The sequence below is a fragment of the Scardinius erythrophthalmus genome, assembly GCF_964197995.2.
Source record: "Scardinius erythrophthalmus genome assembly, chromosome: 13".
Lineage (NCBI taxonomy): Eukaryota > Metazoa > Chordata > Actinopteri > Cypriniformes > Leuciscidae > Scardinius > Scardinius erythrophthalmus.
The window spans coordinates 7,730,249-7,753,456 of record NC_138233.1 but is presented as its reverse complement, the minus strand read 5'-3'; the positions used below and the strand labels follow the sequence as shown (position 1 = coordinate 7,753,456).

The window sequence follows — 23,208 nt, the reverse complement described above, 5'->3', positions numbered from 1 at the left end:
ATCACAATAATACATTATTACACCTAATAAAATCTCTGAATATCATTTAAGTGATTGTTTGAGTGGAGATATCACAATAATTGCCTAAAAGTCCACAGGTTCAGTTGTTTTCATGAAAAGAAAGTATTTGACCGAGTGGAAGATATATTGTATATCAATGGGACCTTCCTGATTAAATAAATAAATGCTTTTAAGGTATAATTACTATATTTTTGATACAGATCAATCAAAATATTTGAGAATGGAGAAATTATACTGATCAGATTCAAGAACTACAATTAGTACTCATTCCATAACAAAAAAGTAAGAAACTGAATAAGTTAGACATGATTAACAATAGCGAGCAAAGTGAGGAAAGTCTCAAGCAAAGAGAGTAAATATTAAAATGAAGTATTATTTGTGTGATTTTGCATAAAAAGAATATAGGAGGAAATCTGTTAGTGTTATGTTTGAATTTAGGGGCTTCAATAAATAAATATATTAAAATATATATATAATAAATATAATACAATTATATATATATATATAAACCTCTTAGTTTAACCTATTTTAATAAGAATAATAATATTTATTTATTTATTTAATATAACATTTTAAATACATTTTCACACACAATTCATTGGAAATCGATAGCAGTCCGAGTGTAATAAAATGAATCAGTTTGTCAATCCACCAGTGAAATTACATCAGCTCAGCTGTTGAAACCTTTGTTGAACCCATAGACTGTAGGTTGAACCCTGATGGACTAGTTTGCTCAGCTTCTTTCACTTTAGTGGAAGGGCTTTATAGAGTGTCATTCCAAAATGTTAAAATTAGCTATCAGCTGATCTGTGGATAAAAGTTAGATTAAAATATATTAGTCATAGACAAGCAGTGTAGTGATTTAGTTTGAATCTTCCCAGTGTTACGAATCACCTCCGTCACCATGACTTGTTTAAACGTGTTTCTCTCATTCAGTGTAATTGTTCTGCCACAGGACATGGAAAATAATGCAGCCAATCAGAAGAGAGCTGTTCACCGGAATTTTCCAACAACACTGAGAGTAGTTATTTTCTTCAGTAATAAGGAAACACCTTTCATTGGAAATCTTACCATTTCTGTATAGGCAATAATTTATTTACATTTCTTGTCAAATCTTTTTAGAGCTAATTTTAACATTTTGGAATGGCACTCTATAAAGCCCTTCCACTAAAGTGAATGAAGCTGAGCAAACTAGTCCATCAGGGTTCAACAAAGGCTTCAACAGCTGAGCTGATGTAATTTCACTGGTGGTTTTCTCACTGAAAGTGTCCATGAGTATTGCAAGAAAGGAAAGAGAGAAACTTATAAATAACAGCTGGTTTAAAAAAATCTTTATTATTATTATTACATTAAAGTCTTTTCATTAAAGCCTGTTAAAAGCTACTGCTAATAATCAGTGGTTTCCACTGGTTGTGATCTTAATGATTGAGGTAGGCTGAACATGAGGGTGGGTTCCCTGCTCATTTGGTCTTCAGGGAAAGTGGCAGATGGCGCACCCATAAAACTCCTAATCTGACCCTCCTCTGGAACTGGATAGGCTTCATTTGCTGGCTCCTGGGCGGGGTCCATGTGAATCTCTCCGTCCTGCTGTTTCAGGTGCTGGATGATCTCTCTGGAGAGGTGATGAGGGTCACCTGTGTGCTCATCTGAAAACCAGATGTATCAAATCAGTATTACGGACACTGAGCTGAACTATAGGAGAATGCTGCAAGAATAACATCCAAATAAGCTTTTAAAACTCTAAAAGGACAAGGACAAGTTGTTGTTGTTCCAGGACAAGACTCTTAGGCCTGGTTTCACAGACAGGGCTTAGATTAGGCTTTAGTTCAATTAGGGCATTTAAACGTGCCTTAGAAAAATCATTACTGGTGTGGATCTTGAGACAAAACAATGGCAGTGACCTATTTTAAAATATGTCAGTGCAAGTTGCTTTCAGTTAAAACAGCTCAACATCAATTTTAGTCTGAGACTAGGCCTAAGTGTTGTCTGTGAAACCGGGCATTAAAGGCCTTGCTCGTTTTATTGATCTGAATGGAATTGCTCACCGTCGAGCAGGATGAGCCGGTAACGGTTCCGGCACTCTAGAGAATTTTCCAGAATTTGGCTGAGGGTTCTGTAGAACAGCAAGACCTGCTGTTTTCGTTCTCTCTCTCCAAACCCTGCGCTGCTCTCCTGGGACATCAGATACAGCGTCCGCAGCGGTGTGGCATATTCCAGAACACAGCTAAAAGTCTAGGAATAGAAACAGAGAAGGTAGGACCTTGCATTTATGTTCAGTGCTAGTACAGCTTTTAACCACCAGGAGATGCTGTTTTGACAGCTAAATGTTGTGTTGCCCTGCATGCCAATTTGCATATTATCTATCATACTATCTATGCTATTTAAGTGCAGTTCATTGAAAACGTGTGACAGTAATACCTGGTGGTATACTATTTATGGTAGATTTTATAAGTATCTTAATGTGTGCATGCATACTACACTATTAGAAGAGAAGGTTCTATATAGAACCCTAAAGGGTTCTGCCAGGCGTTTCATACCTTTTAGAGGTTCCCATCATCATTTTGTGGATTTAGTTTTAATAAATTAATTAAGTTTTATTTCGTTTTTAATTTTGTGAATTAAACAGCTTGTAAACATACTTTATCTCTAGACAAATTTGAAATAACCCGTTAAACAAGAAAGTATTATGCAATCATTTAAGACATTTCTCCTTATATACTGTTGAACCTTTTTTGCATAAAGTAGAACCCCATTAAACCCCTTTTCTAAGTGTAATCTAGCTAAAATTGCTAATCACTCTTGCTTTAGATATTTTCCATCGGTGAGGAATGCAAGATTAAACATTAGATTTCACAGTTGAATTACTGAAAGTTAAGTAATGGTACTTTTTAAGGCAATTATTTTTTGTTTTTAATCTAGGAACATTTAATATTTGTCTTCAAAAGTGATTTCAAGCATTTAAACAAAACTTTAGATTAAAAAGTTTTCTTAAACAGAAAATTAGAAACCAATTAATTTAAGTATGTGCAAACTTCTGTCTTTTATGCGAGCGTAAAAGCTTTTTTGCGATAAATGGGAGTTTTTGCGAAAATTAAGTGTTTCCATTAAGCGGATTTTCAATTTGCGCAATTTAAAGGGTAATGGAAACGCGGCTACTGTTTATATTTGAAATCAACCCAAACCAACACGCCCCTTGCTCTTCCCCCAAAATGCACAAACACACAATGCAAGAGTGGATGTCTCTTTAGCTGAAGCGAAGCAAAATAATGCTTTGTGAAAAAATAAAGGGAAGGTAATAAACAAATGACAAGGAAGAACAAAAAAGGAACATACAGTACACAGGAGTATATACAAGCAAGAGTTAGTTGTTAGTTGCCAACAGCACACCAGCTCCAGACAAACAATGACACTCAAAACTGTCCTGTTACTACAGCTAACATTACAACAACACCATATCTTGGTTGTGTGAAACATAGCAAAACTGGCAGTGCAACCTCAAAATCAATGCAACCTCGTCGTCCGTTTTCAGGCTGTCCCACTTAAGCACGGGAAAGCTTTTCTAATGTTAACATGGGATTAAAGCTCTGGCCTGATCATAACCCTTATTTCCAACAACCCATACCCTTATTTGATATTCCTCGGACCTTTTCTCTTTTGTAATGTCTCTCAGCCATCTTTCTTTCTACAGTCTTTCTTCAGTTCGAATCTCCCTCTTGCTCACTCTCTCTCCTCCCCCATCATGAGTGGACACACCCCCTACTGCTTATTGGCTTACTCTCTCTCCTCCCCCATCATGAGTGGACACGCCCCCTACTGCTTATTGGCTCACTCTCTCTCCTCCCCCATCATGAGTGGACACGCCCCCTACTGCTGATTGGCTACAAGTGTGTCGGATCCACTTTCAACAGCATTCCTCAAAAATTGCTTATTGCACCTTTAATGCTGGCATACTGCCATACCACATACTTAAAAGTATTTACTTTCTCGACAACAGAGAATTACAGACAAGAAGCATATGCATTAGCATGCAACATAGCTCTTCTCTCAATCAAAGTAAAACACCATTTTATGCTAGCTCTTCATATCATCATATTTTTGCTTTTTCTGAAAAAGTACAGGGCTACTTCCAGTATCAAAGAACTAAAATGATCAGCATTATCCCACCTTATTGTTCTGGGTGATCTTGTAGACGCTGTTCTTGTAGCTACGTTTCCGCACACCTGCTATGTCCAACTCCAGTTCTGGAAGGTTCTCGTGGAAGATCACATTAGTGTCCTCCTCTTCAGGTTTGCTTGGGACCACAGCATTGAGTGGCAGAAGGATATGTAGACGTGGAGAGCTCAGTCTCGCACCCGTGGAGGAATATTGGCTGATTTTGTTTTGTAAATCTGCAAGTGAAAGAACATAAAAGGGAAATGAAAAGGGAGCAGAATCTCTCAAATCAAGTGGTTTTACAGGTTGGAGCTCAGGGTCGTCGTTTATGCATTCTCAAGTCATTACAAGCTTGTATGACCATCTTTCTGCCATGCAATACACAACCAAAAAATTATGAAGAATATTCACATTGCACATTTCCAAATGAAAGCATTAAGAGATCAGGGGCTGCCATGCCCCACAGCCAAAAACACCACAATTCACTCATATTCACTAATATCATGATGTACGCACATACTAAACTAGCCTTATTATGACCAAACGCAACACACCATGTTTGAATATGTGGACATGTGAATAATATTTGAGAGCTATGGCAAATTGAAAGATTTTCAAAATAAAATGAGGTCTGTTAGTTAGTCAAAACTCAATGTATGCTTTCAGTAGACTTGGAATATTGTGCAAGAGTCATATGGAGAAATTGTATTGTAGTTTTTGTCCTTTTTTGAGATTCTCAGCTAACTGGAACTTTGGATAACGTTCTGGCAAGGTTCTCTCAAAGTTGTGAACAAACATTTTTCCAAATAGAATATATTTTCATGCACACATCACGGTGCGTCATTACTGCCCTCTAGAGGCGTCAACAAGCAGTGGCTCACATGTGGACTGCAAATAAATGTACCTGGAAGGATCAATTTTAGGTAGCCGATATAGAAAGACCAGGCCAAACCATGAGCCACATTCATCTTCTTCACTTCACAGATTTCTGAGATCTCCACTGGAGTAGGGCCCTGCAAACACAGAAATATAAGAGAACTGAAAATCAAACAGAGAGGTCTGTTATTATTTCTTTAAATTATTTGTTATTATTATTTTACTTGACTTGCACTACTTTTAATCGTCCATAGTAAAGCTGCAGTACTAACAAATAGTTGTTGTAATGGAAATAAATTATCATTGAAATTGAGTGAGATGCTTGTGCATAGAGACAGAATTTTACTAAACAAAAATTACTAAAATGAATTTATACAACACTTTGATAGGCTAAGTTAGTTGGCTAACTAAAGGTTATAAAAACACGTTATGACTGTCTCTTTGGCCAAATACAGAAAAATATGTTATGTAAGTGTCAAGTGCAAAGTCTGGGTATTGAGTCAGGCCCGTATACTTGTGAAATCTGGTGATGGCCAATGTCTTTATATGACAGAAATGGCAGTGCGTGTAGTATGCTAGTATGCTATTTGTCTCTGATATCTGAATGTGATTATCTGATATTTTTGAATATACTTTTCAATCAATCAGTCAAACTTTATTTATAAAGCACATTAAAACAACCGAAGTAGACCAAAGTGCTGTACAGAAGAATAGGCTGTTCAAAAACAGAACACAACAATTCATAACTCATACAAAACATAAAATACAATCTAAAACAAATTAAGAAACAAAACCAATGAAAAACAGCCAAACCATAAAAAAATAAAATAAACAAAATGTCAACTTCTGGTGTTAAAGGACAAAGAAAAAAGATGGCCACTTGGCCACTTGAAAACCGTAAGAAAGAATCGGCTTTGCCACATTTCATACTATTCCGTTTGCATCAAAGTAACTGAATCAGTTGAACAAATATATTGAATATCATAGCTAGCAAAAATAAGTTCCCATTAAGTTTAAAGCGTCTTTTTTTGTGTGAATGTTAGAGAAAACATTAAAGGGTCCGACTATGCTTTTTAATATATATATATTTTCAACTTTCTTTAGTGTGTAGCCTAATGTTGCTGTTTGAGCATGAAAAATGTCTGCAAAGTTACAAAGCACAAAGTCACTCCAAAGGGAGTTATTCTCTATATCAGTGCGCACTGTTTCTGAACTCCCTGGTTGAATCTGAAATCGCCCCAAAAACCCTCAATCACTATTCCCTACGTTAGTAGCCTACACTTATACAGTTCACTTGAAGGAGTGAATGAAAACGAGTGAGCTAATTAAGACAGCCGTTGAACTTACATTGGCTGTATAGGCTACACTCGTTATGGATAGATGCAACCAAGGATTGAATGAGTGCACTCAATAACGTCCACTATGGTACACCACTACAAATGGCTGTCCCTTCAAATAATGCCCTATTTGAGGGTAGGGGAGACCAGGGGCATGTTGCAACACTTTTTGCATTTCTCTCAGTTACTCGGAGACTATTTGGACTAGACCAACCAAATTTGTATATATTAAACTTGCATCTGTCTGCTAATTACCCATACCATTTAAAGATGATTATATATGACATATCGTTCACAGTATTTATTTGAATGGAAGAAGTCAGATGTTGCAACTGACCCCGACCCAGGGGACAGTTGCAACACAACCCAGGGACGGTTGCAACATGTTAAAAATACCTTAAATTTCTCTAATTAACTTTAGCTTTTTGTCTCAATGAGCATAGAATTCTGAAAATATTAACTGTTTTAGGCCTACTATAATATTATAGTATTATTTATTAAAATAATATCATTGTAGCCTATAATTTATTTATTTAGTCATATTTATCAAATAACAGTTATTGAGTTTTGTTTGTTTATGTGTAGAACATAGGCCTACATAGATTCAGTGATCAGGTGTTACATATGCTATTCAATCTCTCCATATTTCAGTGTCAGACAGGAAGAATTGAACAATTTGCAATGCAACAAAGTTTTATTAAACATGCAATTTATAACTTGTTGCAACCGTCCCCAACCCTATCAGCCATGACAGAACATCATGTGCCTGCTAGACACACTGACTTTGACACATGCTAACCATGTCACTTAGAAGTCAACAAAACAATAATTCAAACTAAGTAGTTTTTGATTAATTCATACAAAATTTCAGGACAGTATGACAAAAATATATCTCATGAAAAAATGTACTTTCATACCTCCAAAACAAGTTTTGTTCAATAAATGCAGCAGCAGATGTTGAATATGTCTACTGTCTTTTTGGTGGGGGGAGGGTCTAACTGTGCATGTTCAGTGTCATTACTCTAGCTTGTTTCTGATTGGAGAAAAATGACATGTTGCAACCAGAGCCATAGAGAGAAAGAGTTGCGACACTCTTTGATGTCGCCGCTATGGCTGTCACGTGGTTCATGTAAGCCCCAATAGTTCTAAAACATACGCTGGCTGTCATGCTCTTCTATGGGACAGACAGCAGCGATTGCATTATTGAACGGTAAATATAAAATAAAACACACACCCAAGTACTTTTTCAGCTGTTATTGCATTATTGCATTTTGTTAATGTCAGTTTTGCATTTGGAAATAAGTTTTAGGCTATATTTTTGGAGGGAAAATCAGTGTTCATGTTCGCATGGGTAGTAGCACTGGCTTTAGCGGCTCTAACTTAACTTTTCCATATCATTCATCTGATGATGGTCGTCTCATGATATTTATTTTAGCACAACTGGGCTGTATTAGGCTATTGATTCCCGTGATTTTGCTTATAAATTTTGATTCAGCCATTAGCCTACCTTCGTGATCACGCAGAGGTCTGCCATGGCGGTCCGTTCAGAGTTCGCTTAAATATTTTTTATTAAACAATGACAGACAACAAAAATGTGTGCTTGTGTGGGTGTGTGTGAACAAGAAAAACAAAAACCAGGGGCAGGTGATCCACAGGACTGGTGATCCCATAACAATCCTAGAGGTCCAGCATTGTTCTCACAAGCCGCTTCACTCAAGACAATAAAACATAATGAAAAGTTAGTATATCCCAAAAAATTAAATTAAATAAAAGTGGCTATAAAGGTGGTAGTGATTCATTACCGAACTCTTACTGTCACAGCTGACGAAGTCGCACTAGCTAGCAGGCAGTGCTTGAAAATTGGTTGAAACAACCAACATAAAATATAAATAATTACGCTGTGCATATACAAATGAAGACCAGTATAAGCATCGCAAAGGGCCTCTGATACAACATAGACAATTGACAATTCAAAAGAGGTCGATATTTCAGCAACTTAAAGCAACAACATGGAACTTTTCCTCTGCGGTCGCCCTACAGGTTGGAAGCGGAATTGTCCATTACCGCTGTCGTAAAATGATTTACGGTTACTGTATATGAAGCATGCAGGTTTTTTTTCATATGGGCAATGATAATACTATTAATCTTCCCCCTTTCATAATTTATACATGTTTAGTAGACTAAACATTTTTCAACTCAAACATTTGCGATTTGCATGTCGATTGCAATGCTCAAATCTGAACGAGAATGATAGCGATAGCATCCTAACCATCTAAAACTACCATGTTAGTGTTTACTAGCTACCAGATTGATAATTCGCTCATCTACTAGCTGATTCATGAAGATAAATAAATGGAGGACCAGATAGTTTCCATAACGTAGCCAGGCAGACAACAGATTAGAAAAACTAAAGATAGTATGCAAGCAATTTACAGTTACTTACTAGTTCAACAGCATGACGGCCAAGTCAGCATCGGTCTGGTAACTCTCCTCCTCCATAAGCTAACACCAGCGAGCAAACGCTCGACCCATATTGATCCTCGTCCTGCCTTTCAGTTTATCACTCTCCCTTTTCCTCTTTCGACTCTACTCCGACAAAACCTTGGACTTCTTACGTTTCGCTGCTGCTTCAGCCATGACGAAAACAGACGTACGAAAACAAACGCGCTGGTTGGCCACATTTGAGGAAGTGGTGGGCAAAGTGACGTATGCCGTAAAGCAGTCGAATTTTGTAGTTCTTTTTGAGCGCTGGTTACTACCCGCACCCCGAAGTTACATAGTGCCAGTAAAAGCGATACAGACCCCGTCAGGCTCTGGCAGACGTCTCATTCACTGTAAGTCGATGTACTATCACAAGGGTCTTGGAAATATATTATGAAGGTTGAAAAGTTACATGTTGTTGCTTTAACTCTGGAACAACTCGACGCGCAGCAATGTAAGTGAATGGGGTCCAACGACCAAATGACAGTGTTTAGAACTATTCCGATCTTCAAATCCCGGAAGTAGGCGGTTAAAAGCGCCGCCATTATTTACAACGGAGGTCTATGGGAGTGTCGCAACTCTTTCTCTCTATGGCTCTGGTTGCAACCATCCCCTGTTACAACTGTCCCCGGTCTCCCCTATTGGGGTCGATTTCGGATTCAGCCCCTCAATCACCATTGTAGTCTTGAGTTTTTTCTTCCAGGAACACGTCACAATATTCCTCATTAAATAATTCCCACCAAAAGAATTAGCAAAAAAAGGGAGCGAGGCCTGCTTGAGTTGCATTAGTAGCCTAGAGTATTGAAACCATAGACTGTAAAAAAAGGATGGACGACGCCCCTTCATTCTCTTCCCAGGGCTCTCAAGTCTCACGCATTCACCGTGAGGTAGCCTCAGGGTTGCCAACTCTCACGCATCTGGCGTGACAGTCACGCATTCAGCCTCAATCTCACGCTCTCACGCTTAACAAAGAAATCTCACGCTAAATTAGACATTCTTCTGTGCTGTATTTTTTTTCACTCGTGTGCACTAAATTTCAGAATTACTATAAACAATTCAGGCTCTTAACTACTGGATGGACCACTATTTATGGCGCAAATTAGTTAAAATCTCCCGGAATCTAGAGCGAGCACGCATGCGAGACAGAAACCGTAGCGCACACACGGCGTACGGCAGCGTTGAGCATTGTAGCCAATCACTGACATGTCTGTTGAACGCATTGGCCAATCAGAGGCGTTTAAATGAGTCGCTGTCCTGAAGATGTGTTTTGCGCGAGCTCACCGAGTTCTACACTTTCGCAAACCTGTCATTAGTGTAGTGTGTCGTCATTGGCTGATTACATGACTGCTTTGATGGCATGCACCTGTGAATGGAGGACAAAGGGGACTTTAAAAAAGAGGTGTGGTGCAACCGAGCGGGGCTGAGGTGGTGACTAGTTGAGAACGTTTTGGCTGTCTCTCGGGGACAATAGGTCCTCCGGAGATGAAGATAGCTAGCTAGTTAGCTAGCTGCCTTTGTTTGAGATAGTTGAGTTGTAGAGGGGGGGGAATTAGTGTCACCGACTACCTCAGAATATTTCTCGGTTGACGCCCATGTGCTACCGAGACTCTATGAATGAATGCCCACGTGCTACCGAGACTCTAGGAATGAATGCCCACGTGCTACCGAGGTTCTATGAATGAATGCCCACGTGCTACCGAGACTCTATGAATGCCTTGATGCATACGACGGAGGGATTTTATGAATGAACTGTAAGTTCCGCATCTGGACGGCAGAGTGACGTCCTCGGCGGGAAGACGAGTTGCTGCTCGCACTCACCCCCTACAGATGGGTCTTCTCTGCCCCGCGAGAGGGAAGTGTTTTTAATTTATTCCTACATGAATTGTGTGACTGTGTGTTGTGTAACGGACAGCGGGTTAGAGAGGGAGGTTGGGGAATTTAGAACGGAGGAAACACGCCTTACGTGTGTTCACGGTGTGCTGTGCAGGCTGGGGTGCTATGTTGAGTATTAAACACTGTGTGACGTATTGAGCGTGAAAACTCACTGTGCGAAGTGTTGTGCTTTGCGGAGTTTCCCGTGTTTCTCTTCCCTGGCTAACTCCATACCTTGTCTGTGCCCGTATGAGTTTTAGCCGCTGTATTTGAAATAAAGTGTTCTCTTTGATTAAACCGGCTGGCTGTTCTTTGACCACCGTAGGGCTGTTTTGAGGTTTATTACACTGGTGGCAGCGGTGAGATCAGCGCTGATTGCGGATCCTATAAACTTCATTGAATTTTTTTTTTTTTTTTTTTTTGATAGCCTACGGTTTGTCAGAATGTTAGAACCGCAAGAGACGGCCAGCGGTAGTAATGCCGTGCCGGTGGCAGGTGTTTCTTTGGGGGAGATAAATGCTGCGCCTCGTCCTGTTTTTATGCCCGAAACATTTACGTGTACAGGGCGTGAGTGGTCTGATTGGGCAGAACAGTTCGAAATGGCTGCGGAGATTAACGGCTGGGATGATGTATTAAAGCTTAAATTTATGTCTTTGTTATTGTCAGGTCGTGCGCGGGATATTTATTGCGGCTTGCCAGATGAGGCTCGGCGAAATTTCAGTCAACTGAAGGTAGCAATGGGTAGATGTTTAGAGCCCTGTGAAAGTACTGATTGGAATCGCGTGAGCTTCTCCTCGCGCAAGAGGCAGCCAAATGAAACCGTGCGCGAGTTTGGAAATGCTTTGAGGCGTTTAATTTCGAAGGCATATCCGTCCGTGGATAATGCCACAAGGGATTTACTGGCTCGAGATCATTTTGTGGCCCATATAGGTTGTGCGGATACGCGTATTCATCTGCGTAGTGTGAAACCAGCCACGTTAGAGGGGGCTATTAATTTGGCGTCCGAACTTGAATTAATTCGGAGTTTGGAACGAAATAGTGCTCTCCCAAATGTAAAAGTTTGTGGTGTGGTAAATGATAATGTTGGGCCAGCTAGAGATGGGCAAATTCAATCTTTAATGGGCATGGTAGAAGGGCTCCGTCAAGAAGTAAAGACTTTGCAGAGTACTGTTAAAATACTACAAGATCAAGTAACAGGGAATTCGTTTGCTCCGCTTAGTCATCAGACTGATTACTCTATAAATAGAGGAGTTGCACGGACTTTTAAAACTGATAGTGCACGAGTAGACTCACAAAACCGAGATAAGACTGAAGCTTGTTGGGAATGTGGGTGTACTCGTCATTTCAAGAAAGATTGCCCATATGTGTTGGGAAACGGGAGGGGGCGGGCCCGGTAGACCAGGAGCCCGCCCCTCTCTCTGTTGCGTCTATGTCTGGGGGAGTATGTCAGTCCCAATTAGAAACAGGTGGAGTTTATGTGTTTGGTAAAGTTGGGGGGGTGGAGACCCGCTTATTGGTGGACACAGGGGCACAAGTATCAATCGTACCTAAATCGTTTTGGCTGGAGGCAACCGGTGGAGGGGGTGAGTTAGTAGAGTATAGGGGTAGATTGAAGGTTGCTAATGGAGACCAGATGGAGGTTATAGGCCAGTGGGAAACCACTTGTCAATTCGATTCTCTGACAGTAGTGGTTGATTTTGTAGTGGTAGATATTAGCCCTGGTGAAGTGTTACTGGGCAGTGATTTTCTAGTCAAATTCGGTGCAAAACTGGATTTGAAAGAATTATGCTGCTATTTGATGGGAAAAAAAATTTCTGTACAATTGCAAACTGACTTTTTAGCTCCTTCCATGCCAGTTGTAGTTTACGGGGATACCAGGATACCACCACGTAGCGAAGTGATAATTTTGGGGTCAGTGGAGGGAGCGCCGCCAGGAAAAATAGTAGGTATGCTGGAGCCCGGCTCTTCTCTGTCTCGCTATTGTGATGTATTAGTGGCACGTGTGGTGTGTGTAGTCACCGCTGGTGTTATGCCAGTTCGTGTTATTAATGTAACCAAGGAAGCTCATACTTTACGTGATGGAATAAAAATTGGGGTGTTGGCTACAAATGTAGAGGTGGGGGAAGGTGCAGAGGAAGTAGATGAAGGGTGTGACGGTAAGATATTGTGGTCGGCGGATGCTTTGATTTCTCACTTTGGGTTAGACTCTAGAGGGTTTTGCGTAGAACAAATGCAGGCCATTCGTCAAGTGTTAGAGCGTTATAACCAACTTTTTAGTATAGGTGATACTGATTTGGGTAGGACACATCTTATTCGCCATCAGATTGATACAGGAGTTGCTAAACCTATTAAAATGGCCCCTCGCCGGGTTCCGCTTCACTTACAACAAGAAGTGACTGATCATATAAAACAAATGTTAGACAATGGCATTATTCAGCCTTCGTGTAGTCCTTGGGCAGCTCCAGTGGTACCAGTTAGAAAAAGAGATGGCAGTCTGCGTTTCTGTATTGATTACAGGAAACTAAATGAGGTGACACAGAAAGATGCCTATCCGCTCCCAAGGATAGATGATGCGTTGGATAGCCTGGCAAACGCGTGTTGGTTTTCAACCCTCGACCTAGCCAGTGGGTACTGGCAGGTTGAGGTTGATCCGAAAGATAAACCTAAAACGGCTTTTACTACCCGACAAGGTCTTTTTGAATTTAATGTTCTTAGCTTTGGCCTGTGTAACTCCCCTTCCACTTTCCAAAGGTTGATGGATTTGGTTCTGGCAGACCTTCAGTGGACCACGTGCTTAGTATACCTTGATGGTATAATTGTTTTTGGTAAAACATTTCAGGAACATCTGGGGCGCTTGGAACAAGTTTTTGGGAACTTGTATAAGGCCAATTTGAAGGTGAAACCCTCCAAATGCAATTTATTTGCAAAACAGGTATCCTATTTGGGTCATGTAATTTCAGCGGAGGGCGTTAAGGCTGATCCTTCTAAAGTTGAGGCGGTGAGGGGGTGGCCGGTCCCTAGAAATCAGACAGAGGTTCGTAGTTTTCTGGGACTGGCCTCTTACTACCGTCGCTTTATGAAGGGTTTTGCGGAGATTGCTAGGCCCTTGCACCAATTGACGGAAAAGGGAAAGAAATTTCACTGGGGAGAAGATTGTCAAAGAGCGTTTTTTACACTCAAGTCATGTCTTATATCAGCCCCAGTTTTGGCTTAACCCGATCCCTTGAAACAATTTATTTTGGATACCGATGCGTCAAATGTTGGGATAGGGGCTGTATTATCCCAGGTAGAGGGGGGGATGGAACGCGTAGTGGCCTATGCAAGTCGAGCCCTGACAAAACAAGAACGCAAGTATGCCACCACCAAAAAGGAATTGTTGAGTATGGTGACGTTTACGAAACATTTTAAGCATTACCTTTTAGGTGCAGAGTTTGTGCTGCGTACAGATCACAATTCCTTGCGGTGGTTACATAATTTTCAAGGGATTGAAGGACAGTTGGCCCGTTGGTTAGAACAGTTAGCAAGTTTTCAGTATAGGATCGTTCATAGGTCAGGGAAACAACATGCTAATGCAGATGCTTTATCGAGATTGCCGGGCCTTAGTGTAATTCCGGGTCATGTGTCAGACCAGATTGGGGGTGTGGCGATTGAGGAAAGTTGTCCTGTGAGAGTAGTGCAAGTGGCTAAAACGAATGTAGGGCTACCACCTGGAGAAAGATTGGAAGATGATATGGTTAGGTTGCAGAGGGAGGATAATGAGTTGGGGCAATTATTTCAGCTGCTAACTAAGCCATTAAAGGAGTGTGGGGAGGTAAGAAACTACCCTGAGCTGCAGAAATTTGGAAGGGTGTGGGATCAGCTTCAGATACAGGACCAGTTATTGGTGCGAGTCCCTCCACAAAATTCTGATGCAGCTAATAAAGTACAGGTGGTGCTTCCAAAGTGTTTGGTTCCAAAAGTGTTAGCCATGTTGCACAATGTGGTTACAGGTGGCCATCTGGGGGTGCAAAAACTACAAGGAAAAGTTAAAGATCGGTTCTTTTGGCCGGGGTGGTTTGCCGATGTGAGGAGGTGGTGTAGTGAGTGCTCTGAGTGCGGCTCACGGAAGCTTCCAGTTCGAACTCCACAGGCCCCGATGTGTCCTTCTGTCATGTCTCGCCCTTATGAGCGTGTGGCTCTGGATATTTTGGGCCCACTTCCCGAAACTGTTGATAAAAATCGGTATGTGTTGGTGGTGGGAGACTATTTTTCTAAGTGGACAGAAGCTTTTGCTTTACCAAATCAGGAAGCACGATCAGTTGCTAAGGTGTTAGTTGAGGAGTGGGTTTGCCGTTATGGGGTCCCTCGCAGCCTTCATTCTGATCAAGGCAGAAATTTTGAGTCTACTCTTTTTCAGGAACTTTGCAGATTATTGGAGATCAATAAAACGCGTACGTCCCCCTATCACCCTCAGTCAGATGGGCTTATTGAGCGTTTTAACAGGACTTTGCTTTCTATGCTATCAATGTTCGTGGATAAGAATCAACAGAATTGGGATTCTTTATTACCTTATGTAATGATGGCGTATCGTAGTAGTGTCCATGCCACTACTGGCTTTACCCCTCATAAAGTGGTGTTTGGGCGGGAAATGGTATTACCGGTGGATATAATGTGGAATGTGAACTTGGAAGAGGCTTTTGAGTCTCCAAGTGAATATGTGCAACGTATGGCAGGGATTTTGTCCACTGTTGTTGGGGAAGTACAGCAACATCAGTTACAGGCTTCTTCCCAGCAGAAAAAGTATTTTGATTTTCGGGCTCAAGTACAGTATTATTCAGTGGGGGAACTAGTCTGGGTTCGAAATAAGGCTCGGAAGAAAGGGGTTTGCTTTAAATTGCAGAGATGTTATAAGGGCCCCTTTAAGGTAATCGAGCGGTTGTCTGATGTGCTGTATCAGTTACAGTCAGTTGAGGGAGGGGCTACTACGGTTGTTCATTACAATCGGTTAAAACCATATGTTTCTCAATCTGTTTCAGAGAGGCTGGAGGGGAATGATGAGTCGGCACAATTACCGCAGAAATTGGTTGACCCGTCGACCCTTCAACAATTGCCCCCGGTCATGGCCGATAGACCGCCGTTGGCAGAGGGACAATCTTGCCCGGTGGGAACAAGGGAAGGAAACCTTCAACAGGGCTCGCCAGTGCCTTCAACGTGGTCAAGGGTGGAGCATAACCCGGGATCTACAGTTAAGCCTTTGGATGATGGAGGAGGCTCTGCGCAGAACATTACAACTTCTGCAGAGATGGGTCGAGCTCCACGACAGAGGAAGTTACCGGTTTGGACTAAAGATTATCATCTTGACTCGAGGACGAGTTCTTCTGGATTAGTGGGGGAATAGTGTAGTGTGTCGTCATTGGCTGATTACATGACTGCTTTGATGGCATGCACCTGTGAATGGAGGACAAAGGGGACTTTAAAAAAGAGGTGTGGTGCAACCGAGCGGGGCTGAGGTGGTGACTAGTTGAGAACGTTTTGGCTGTCTCTCGGGGACAATAGGTCCTCCGGAGATGAAGATAGCTAGTTAGCTAGCTGCCTTTGTTTGAGATAGTTGAGTTGTAGAGGGGGGGGAATTAGTGTCACCGACTACCTCAGAATACTTCTCGGTTGACGCCCATGTGCTACCGAGACTCTATGAATGAATGCCCACGTGCTACCGAGACTCTAGGAATGAATGCCCACGTGCTACCGAGGTTCTATGAATGAATGCCCACGTGCTACCGAGACTTTATGAATGCCTTGATGCATACGACGGAGGGATTTTATGAATGAACTGTAAGTTCCGCATCTGGACGGCAGAGTGACGTCCTCGGCGGGAAGACGGGTTGCTGCTCGCACTCACCCCCTACAGATGGGTCTTCTCTGCCCCGCGAGAGGGAAGTGTTTTTAATTTATTCCTACATGAATTGTGTGACTGTGTGTTGTGTAACGGACAGCGGGTTAGAGAGGGAGGTTGGGGAATTTAGAACGGAGGAAACACGCCTTACGTGTGTTCACGGTGTGCTGTGCAGGCTGGGGTGCTATGTTGAGTATTAAACACTGTGTGACGTATTGAGCGTGAAAACTCACTGTGCGAAGTGTTGTGCTTTGCGGAGTTTCCCGTGTTTCTCTTCCCTGGCTAACTCCATACCTTGTCTGTGCCCGTATGAGTTTTAGCCGCTGTATTTGAAATAAAGTGTTCTCTTTGATTAAACCGGCTGGCTGTTCTTTGACCACCGTAGGGCTGTTTTGAGGTTTATTACATTATTATTGCCTATAAACTTAAGATGCAAATAAAAGATTCACTGCAATGTATTTGATATTCTTGATGCTGTTCTGATGCGCTCCATTACGCACCGCTCTGTTTGGTGTTAGGATGACTAAAAGTTCAGCGGTCTAGCTCTTCAATGTCAGAATTATTAAAGAAGTGAACGAATGCCTGGCAAAATGTAAGTGGAAAACATTTAATATTTGACTGTTTTACAATAGAAATGTTCAACTACCGACAGTATCCGGTGACGCGAATTACTCAACTTTTTTGTATTTATTTACTAAATTTAGCCTTTTTGAATTGAAAATATGCTATAATTTCTTTGATTCATTTAGAGAGAATGCATGCATAATAAAAAATGAAATATTATTTGTAAATTGTTACAATTATTTCACTAATACAATAAGCTTTTTTTTCTTTATTCCCTTAAATCGCTTTTATAATTAATTCCTTTAAATAAAAATACCCCCAAAAAATTTGGGTTGGAATACCCCCCCCCCCCCCCCCCCGTTGAAATATATCCGCCCCCCCCCCCCCCCCGGTTGGAGAAGTCTCACTCCGAGCTAAACTCAAAAGTTGGCAACCCTTCAACCAGCATTACTCCACACGCACACATGCTGAGGAAGGGACAACTTGTCCTGCTATACAATTAATGGACGAGGGCACGAGGCGCAGGCAAACCATAGGCAAACGAAGGTAAGTTCTCTGCCGAGTTCATAGCTGCTGTCTCGAGTTATACAGAGTTAAATGCCACCCACCCGCCAATCAGAAATTAGAATGAGTTGTTTCCGGGAAAATTATGTGTTCCCGCTGCACGTTCGTTACTAGGCACGGAACAGATAGACTATGCTTATTCAACTTTTTAGTGTTAAATAAAAAGTACCCTCGTCAGATGAAATCCTGCAGGTGTCAGTGCGGATTTCTAGTGCATTTACTTGAACTTCTTAGGTAATATCTATGGTTTGACCCATTTGAGAGGCAGACAAAATCAGAATTTAAAATGGACCGAATAAAGCTCTCTACGAAGTACGAACTTGACGTGTGATGCCGCGATGACATGTAGCCTATGCGCAAGAATCACTGTCGCAGGCTCAGCAATATTGTAAGTTGCATAATATATTTTTTACTAGCAGGATAATACAGCATCACGATACACATAGTCTCAATTTTAGTTATGTCTTTTAACTATAGTATTTCGAAGGGCAAAAACATGAACTTTAACTAATGGCTTTAATTCTTCAAGTCAGCTGTCACTTTAGCACGAGGCAAGTATATAGCATTAGCTCCTTAGCCTGAGCTAACTACATCATGTTGAGCTAGGTGGGCGTAGTTTCAGCAACCAGCACCTCAACTCCACCCACGTCCCGCCTCTTTGCCCATTTTCAGTAATCTGGGAGTGACGCATGGTGACGTGCTGCAAAGATGGCGACGACCGGCTCCGCCCACTTTAGGCTTCAAAAACGCTCTTCAGAAACCTACGGTTGACGTCATGGACACTATGTCCATATTTTTTACAGTCTATGGTTGAAACTCGCAGTTAAGGGGCGTGATATTTCCGAAACACGCTGGAAGTGGTTGACCAATCACAGCACACTGGTCCAGCCAACCAATCAGAGCGCATTGCTCTTTTCAGAAGGAGGGGCTCCATAGAGACAGGAACTAAACAGAGCTTTACTGACAGACTGGGAAGAGAGGTGCTGCAACAATGTGAAATGCCTGAAAAATAATGTTTTTTTTTTGTTTTTTTTTTTATTCAAGCATGAAAACCTATTCTAGTAGACCCAAGGGCAAATAGGTCTTCTTTAAAGTCCCCCTGCCCTTCTGTCAATAATTTTATCCCTTTAAACTCATCTTTGATCACCCAAATTACATATTTAAAAAATCTTCATGCCTTAAAATATCTCGAATGTAACTCTACACCCTTGCCTCATTTAGTATACGTGGTTCTATGAATATACAAATTAGCCCCGCCTCCACTCACTTACAACAGCTCGGAGATCCACTCGTTGACGGTCACGTTGACCTGATTGGTTACAAGGTAGTTTGTGACGTCAGAAACACCAGCGATTTCAAACCACATTTTTGACACTGTCTTTGGTTCACTGTAGTTTTAGGAAAAAAATACTTAGCAATGGTGCTGACTTATGACTTTGCACATGGTTTGTCTTAAATAATATTAAAAGCTTGATTTTTCACCACAGTGGGACTTTAAGTTAATATTTTCTTGAATGTTTTATGAAAACATTAGCTATTTTTTAATGTTCTTTGAACCGTCTGAAAAAAGTAGTAGGCTAAGTAACATCTAAAGAACATTAAATGAATGTCCAACTATGTTTCAGAAAAACATTCCATGAATGATGTATAAATTAAAAAAATTGTGCTAATGTTTGATAACCTTAATAAAGACCAGATAACTATGAATGGATACTGTGCATGGAATTTAATTAATCATAACTAACATTTATTTTTCTTTCAGGAATAAAATTTATATGCTTTTAAAACCTAAATGTTCCCAAAATCTTTGGCAGAAGTCAGTGTGTGTCTGAATCATGAGGAAATGAAGCTCAAGATGTCTAAAAATATAAACGCATGACTTTGAGCAACAAAGTGAAGTAATCAAGAAATCGGGATTTGATTTGACCAAGTAACAGAAGGGTTTGCTGAATTATACATAATGAAGAACCAATCATATTGGAGAAAAATGATGTAATGACTCATGTAACCTTTGCCATGCTCCTATAAAAACAGTATTCTTTTTGTTGGTCGGATTCTCTCTGAAGTCTGAGATGATTAGAGCATATTCAAAGGCATTGTCTGGAGTCTGTCTGGTTAGTGCTGCGCAGTAAATATTACCAATAAATATTATTGAACATCAATCAGAAGATGTTTATAGGAGATGAGGTAAACTAAGTCAGGTGCGTAGGGGAAAAATCTACAACAATTCTCAGAAATATTTTTGATTTGGACATTGATATTGTTCTCCTGGCATGGGATAAATCTTACCAGCACACTCAGGCTGTTGAGCAGCAGGTAAACGGCACACATGATGGCCATGGTGCTCCACTGTTCGTGAGAGAAGGAAACGCCACCTAACATTAGCATCAGGAATACTGCACACATTCCCAGAATGACACGTCCTTTAAAGCAGGCCTGGAAGATCTCATTTACTCTGCCGTGATACCTGGAAAAGAGCACATTTTCCTGAAACAATACAAAAAAAACACTTTCATACCAGACTGAATCTTATTCCATTGGTTTCAAACCTTTGCCTTGAATGGAATAACCACTCCTCTGCAAACAAACACACACTGTGAATAAACGCTGCCACTGTGAGGCAAAAAGCGATCATTCCTGCTCTCTCCATGAACCTGTCAGCGTCCAGCAGCCACACAAACACCAGTGTGAGAAGCCCCAGTCCAGCATCACACACCACCGGCAGCCTGCCTCGCGCTCTGGGGACGAGACCGTCCTCTCCAATCACACCAAACATCTGAACACATCACATTCACAGTTTAGACATATATATGACTTTCCCACTGTTGTGACAATGTCCATAACACCCAGTAATTTTGCCCCTAAAGTTAGTCTACTTGTTTGCCAAGGAGATAACAGTGTAAGCGCAGAGCTTGAGATAAATATGAGACAATTATGAATTTTTATATTTTTATAGTTTGTCATTTTCAACAAGCTGCAATTATTTTTATTTTTTATTTTATTATATTTAGAACTTCACTTATAATTAAATAGAGTAAAGGTTATGCGTATTTGCAGTGCTGTCCTGGGGAGGGCTATGAGCTCAGAATTTGGCCCGAACCCAGAGTATTCCCCGCACCCCAAGTTGGAATATGAATACGGTAGTTAGAAGTGAGGAGATGGGGTGGTGGAGGAATGCTGAAAAAACTGTCATGGGGTCTCTTATCTCGTTAATTGAGTTGATTAACTGAATGTGCTCCTCCAGTGTTAATTAGGTTAGTTGTCTGAACGTGCTCCTCCTGAACTTTGTTAATAAAACATATCTAAAATGAAATTAGCCTTAGCAGGACAGAGGAGTAGGCCATTTTTTCCCCAAACTTTGTTAAAAATGTCATTTCACCTCGCAGAACCAAACATTCCAATCCAAACATTCCAATCAACCAATCAAGTTTACTGTTTATGGGCCCTATATTTTAACGATCTGCGCATGGTCTTTTGCGCACGGCGCAAGTGCACTTAGGGCGTGTCCGAATCCACTTTTGCTAGTTTAACGACGGGAAAAATGGTTGGCGCACACGGCCCATGGTCTAAAAGGGTTGCCCATATTCTCTTAATGAGTAATGGGTGTGTTTTGCTTCGTGCAATAAACCAATCAGAGTCTCATCTCCCATTCTCTTTAAAAGCCAGTTGTGCTCGCACCATGGCGGATTCGCTATTTACATAGTGAAATTTGCAAGCTGGAAAAACTGGACGCTTCTCTATTGAGGAAAAGGATCTGCTCGTGTGTGCGAGCAGACTATCTACAGGACAAAGTGTATGTGCGTTGTGGACCCGCCTATAGGCACACATTACTAACACACTCTTTAAATAACAAAAAAAAAAATAATAATATTGCGCCATTTAACTAGACCAGGTTTTTGTTGGTCAATAGTGCAGTCTATTTCAGTTGCCTCAAAATAGCCACGCGTCAACAATGCGCCTGAACACACCTCGGTTTCAGACCAGCTCACCCATGGGCGCATGGGTGCATTTGCTATTTAAACAACATGGCGCAGGACGTGAAAATGATAACTGCGTCGGACTGAACCAGATGTGGTGGAAATGTTCATTATTTTCATAAAAATTATATTTGCATAACAGAATTCCCTTGTGACATGTTCTGGGCCGTCCCTTAGGGTGGCCCCACGATATAGACCGAGGTGGACCAGGAATGCAATTTCATCCAAGCAAAAGGAACAGGATTTTTTTTAAGGGGGCCGACAGCAACAACCTGCACCGGAGCCTCGGATACGGCCATGGATATGTGTATGTACTGTTTGACATAATATATATGCTATTAGACTCAAGTTGAAAACTCCAGTCTTCAATATCTATTGTGCTGTTACATGAATATCAATATGAAATAATATGAATGTCAATATGAAATCACTTATTTTCAGTTCTGCATTGGTTCCTGTTTTGGACAATTTTTTTCTCATTCGTTTTGTACAGCTGTGCACGATAAAACATGTGGATTTACTGGAATCGCAGGTTTTACGATAATGAATGCCACTCCTTATTCCACCACTAACGTCTCTAAAGCTTCATTTGGATACAGGTACTAGTTAGTGAAGCTCTTTGCATTTCGTCTAGAGTGACCAACAGAAAGAATAAGCCACACACAGAAGACAAAACCACAAGTGGTTGAGATTCACAGCACCTGCTGATTTTTCTTTTTTTCTTTTTCCTATTTCCAAATGTAACCACAGAAATCACTGTGACACATGCAAAGAATCATGAAACATTACAGCAACACGACAGCTTCCTCGCTGTTTATTGTACCAATTATGCTAAGGTTATTGCGTGCTTGCATGCATCCATAAATATTTCCAAGAAAAGGAAGAAATAGAAGTGAAACCCAAACAGCATGGCAGCATGTAGTACTTGGAATACAACTAAGCAGTGCAGTTCTCTATTCCCCTTTTTAAAATGTTTTGTTGTCATGCCACCAGTTAGCATATAAATGGAGACATTTGAATGCAATATTAAAAGTAAAACTATACTAGGGAATTTAAACATACAATGGTCCCCAAACATATTTAGACTCTTAAGCCATATAATGTATGAATGTCATTGGATCAGATCAAATATGTTACGTTAAGTATGCTTATGCCATCTTTTACCTATTATGCTGCTTGCTTTGATATTTCCCCCTTCAAGACTATAGTCATATATTCAAAATTATAAGAAGGTTGATTATAAGACATTATAATACTTGTTCAAGCTTACCTTGAATTAGCTTTGATGGTGACCAGAGTTGTTTGTGTTCTCTTTCTTCTGCTCTCTCTCTCTCTCTCTCTCTATCTCTCGCTCTCTCTCTCTCTCTCTCTCTCTCTCTCTCTCTCTATTGGTTGGTACTGTTTTACTGTCACTGCCACACCTAATTTCTTTTTCTGACAACATTCAGTTTCACATTTAGTAAATGAATAATGCCCTTCTCCAATCAACCTG

At 40.9% G+C, this 23,208-nt stretch overlaps 1 protein-coding gene across 1 annotated transcript; it reads right to left on the bottom strand.

Annotated features, from left to right (window-relative positions):
* Window positions 1-1,336: 1,336 nt before the first annotated feature.
* On the bottom strand, window positions 1,337-23,056 carry sting1 (stimulator of interferon response cGAMP interactor 1). Its single transcript, XM_081382944.1, has 7 exons — window positions 22,987-23,056; window positions 20,289-20,515; window positions 20,029-20,206; window positions 5,078-5,186; window positions 4,186-4,409; window positions 2,067-2,253; window positions 1,337-1,667 (listed from the first exon to the last, which is right to left on the bottom strand). The coding sequence occupies exons 2-7, from the start codon at window positions 20,513-20,515 to the stop codon at window positions 1,408-1,410; spliced, it is 1,185 nt and encodes a 394-aa protein (XP_081239070.1). The 5' UTR covers window positions 22,987-23,056; the 3' UTR covers window positions 1,337-1,407.
* Window positions 23,057-23,208: the final 152 nt, after the last annotated feature.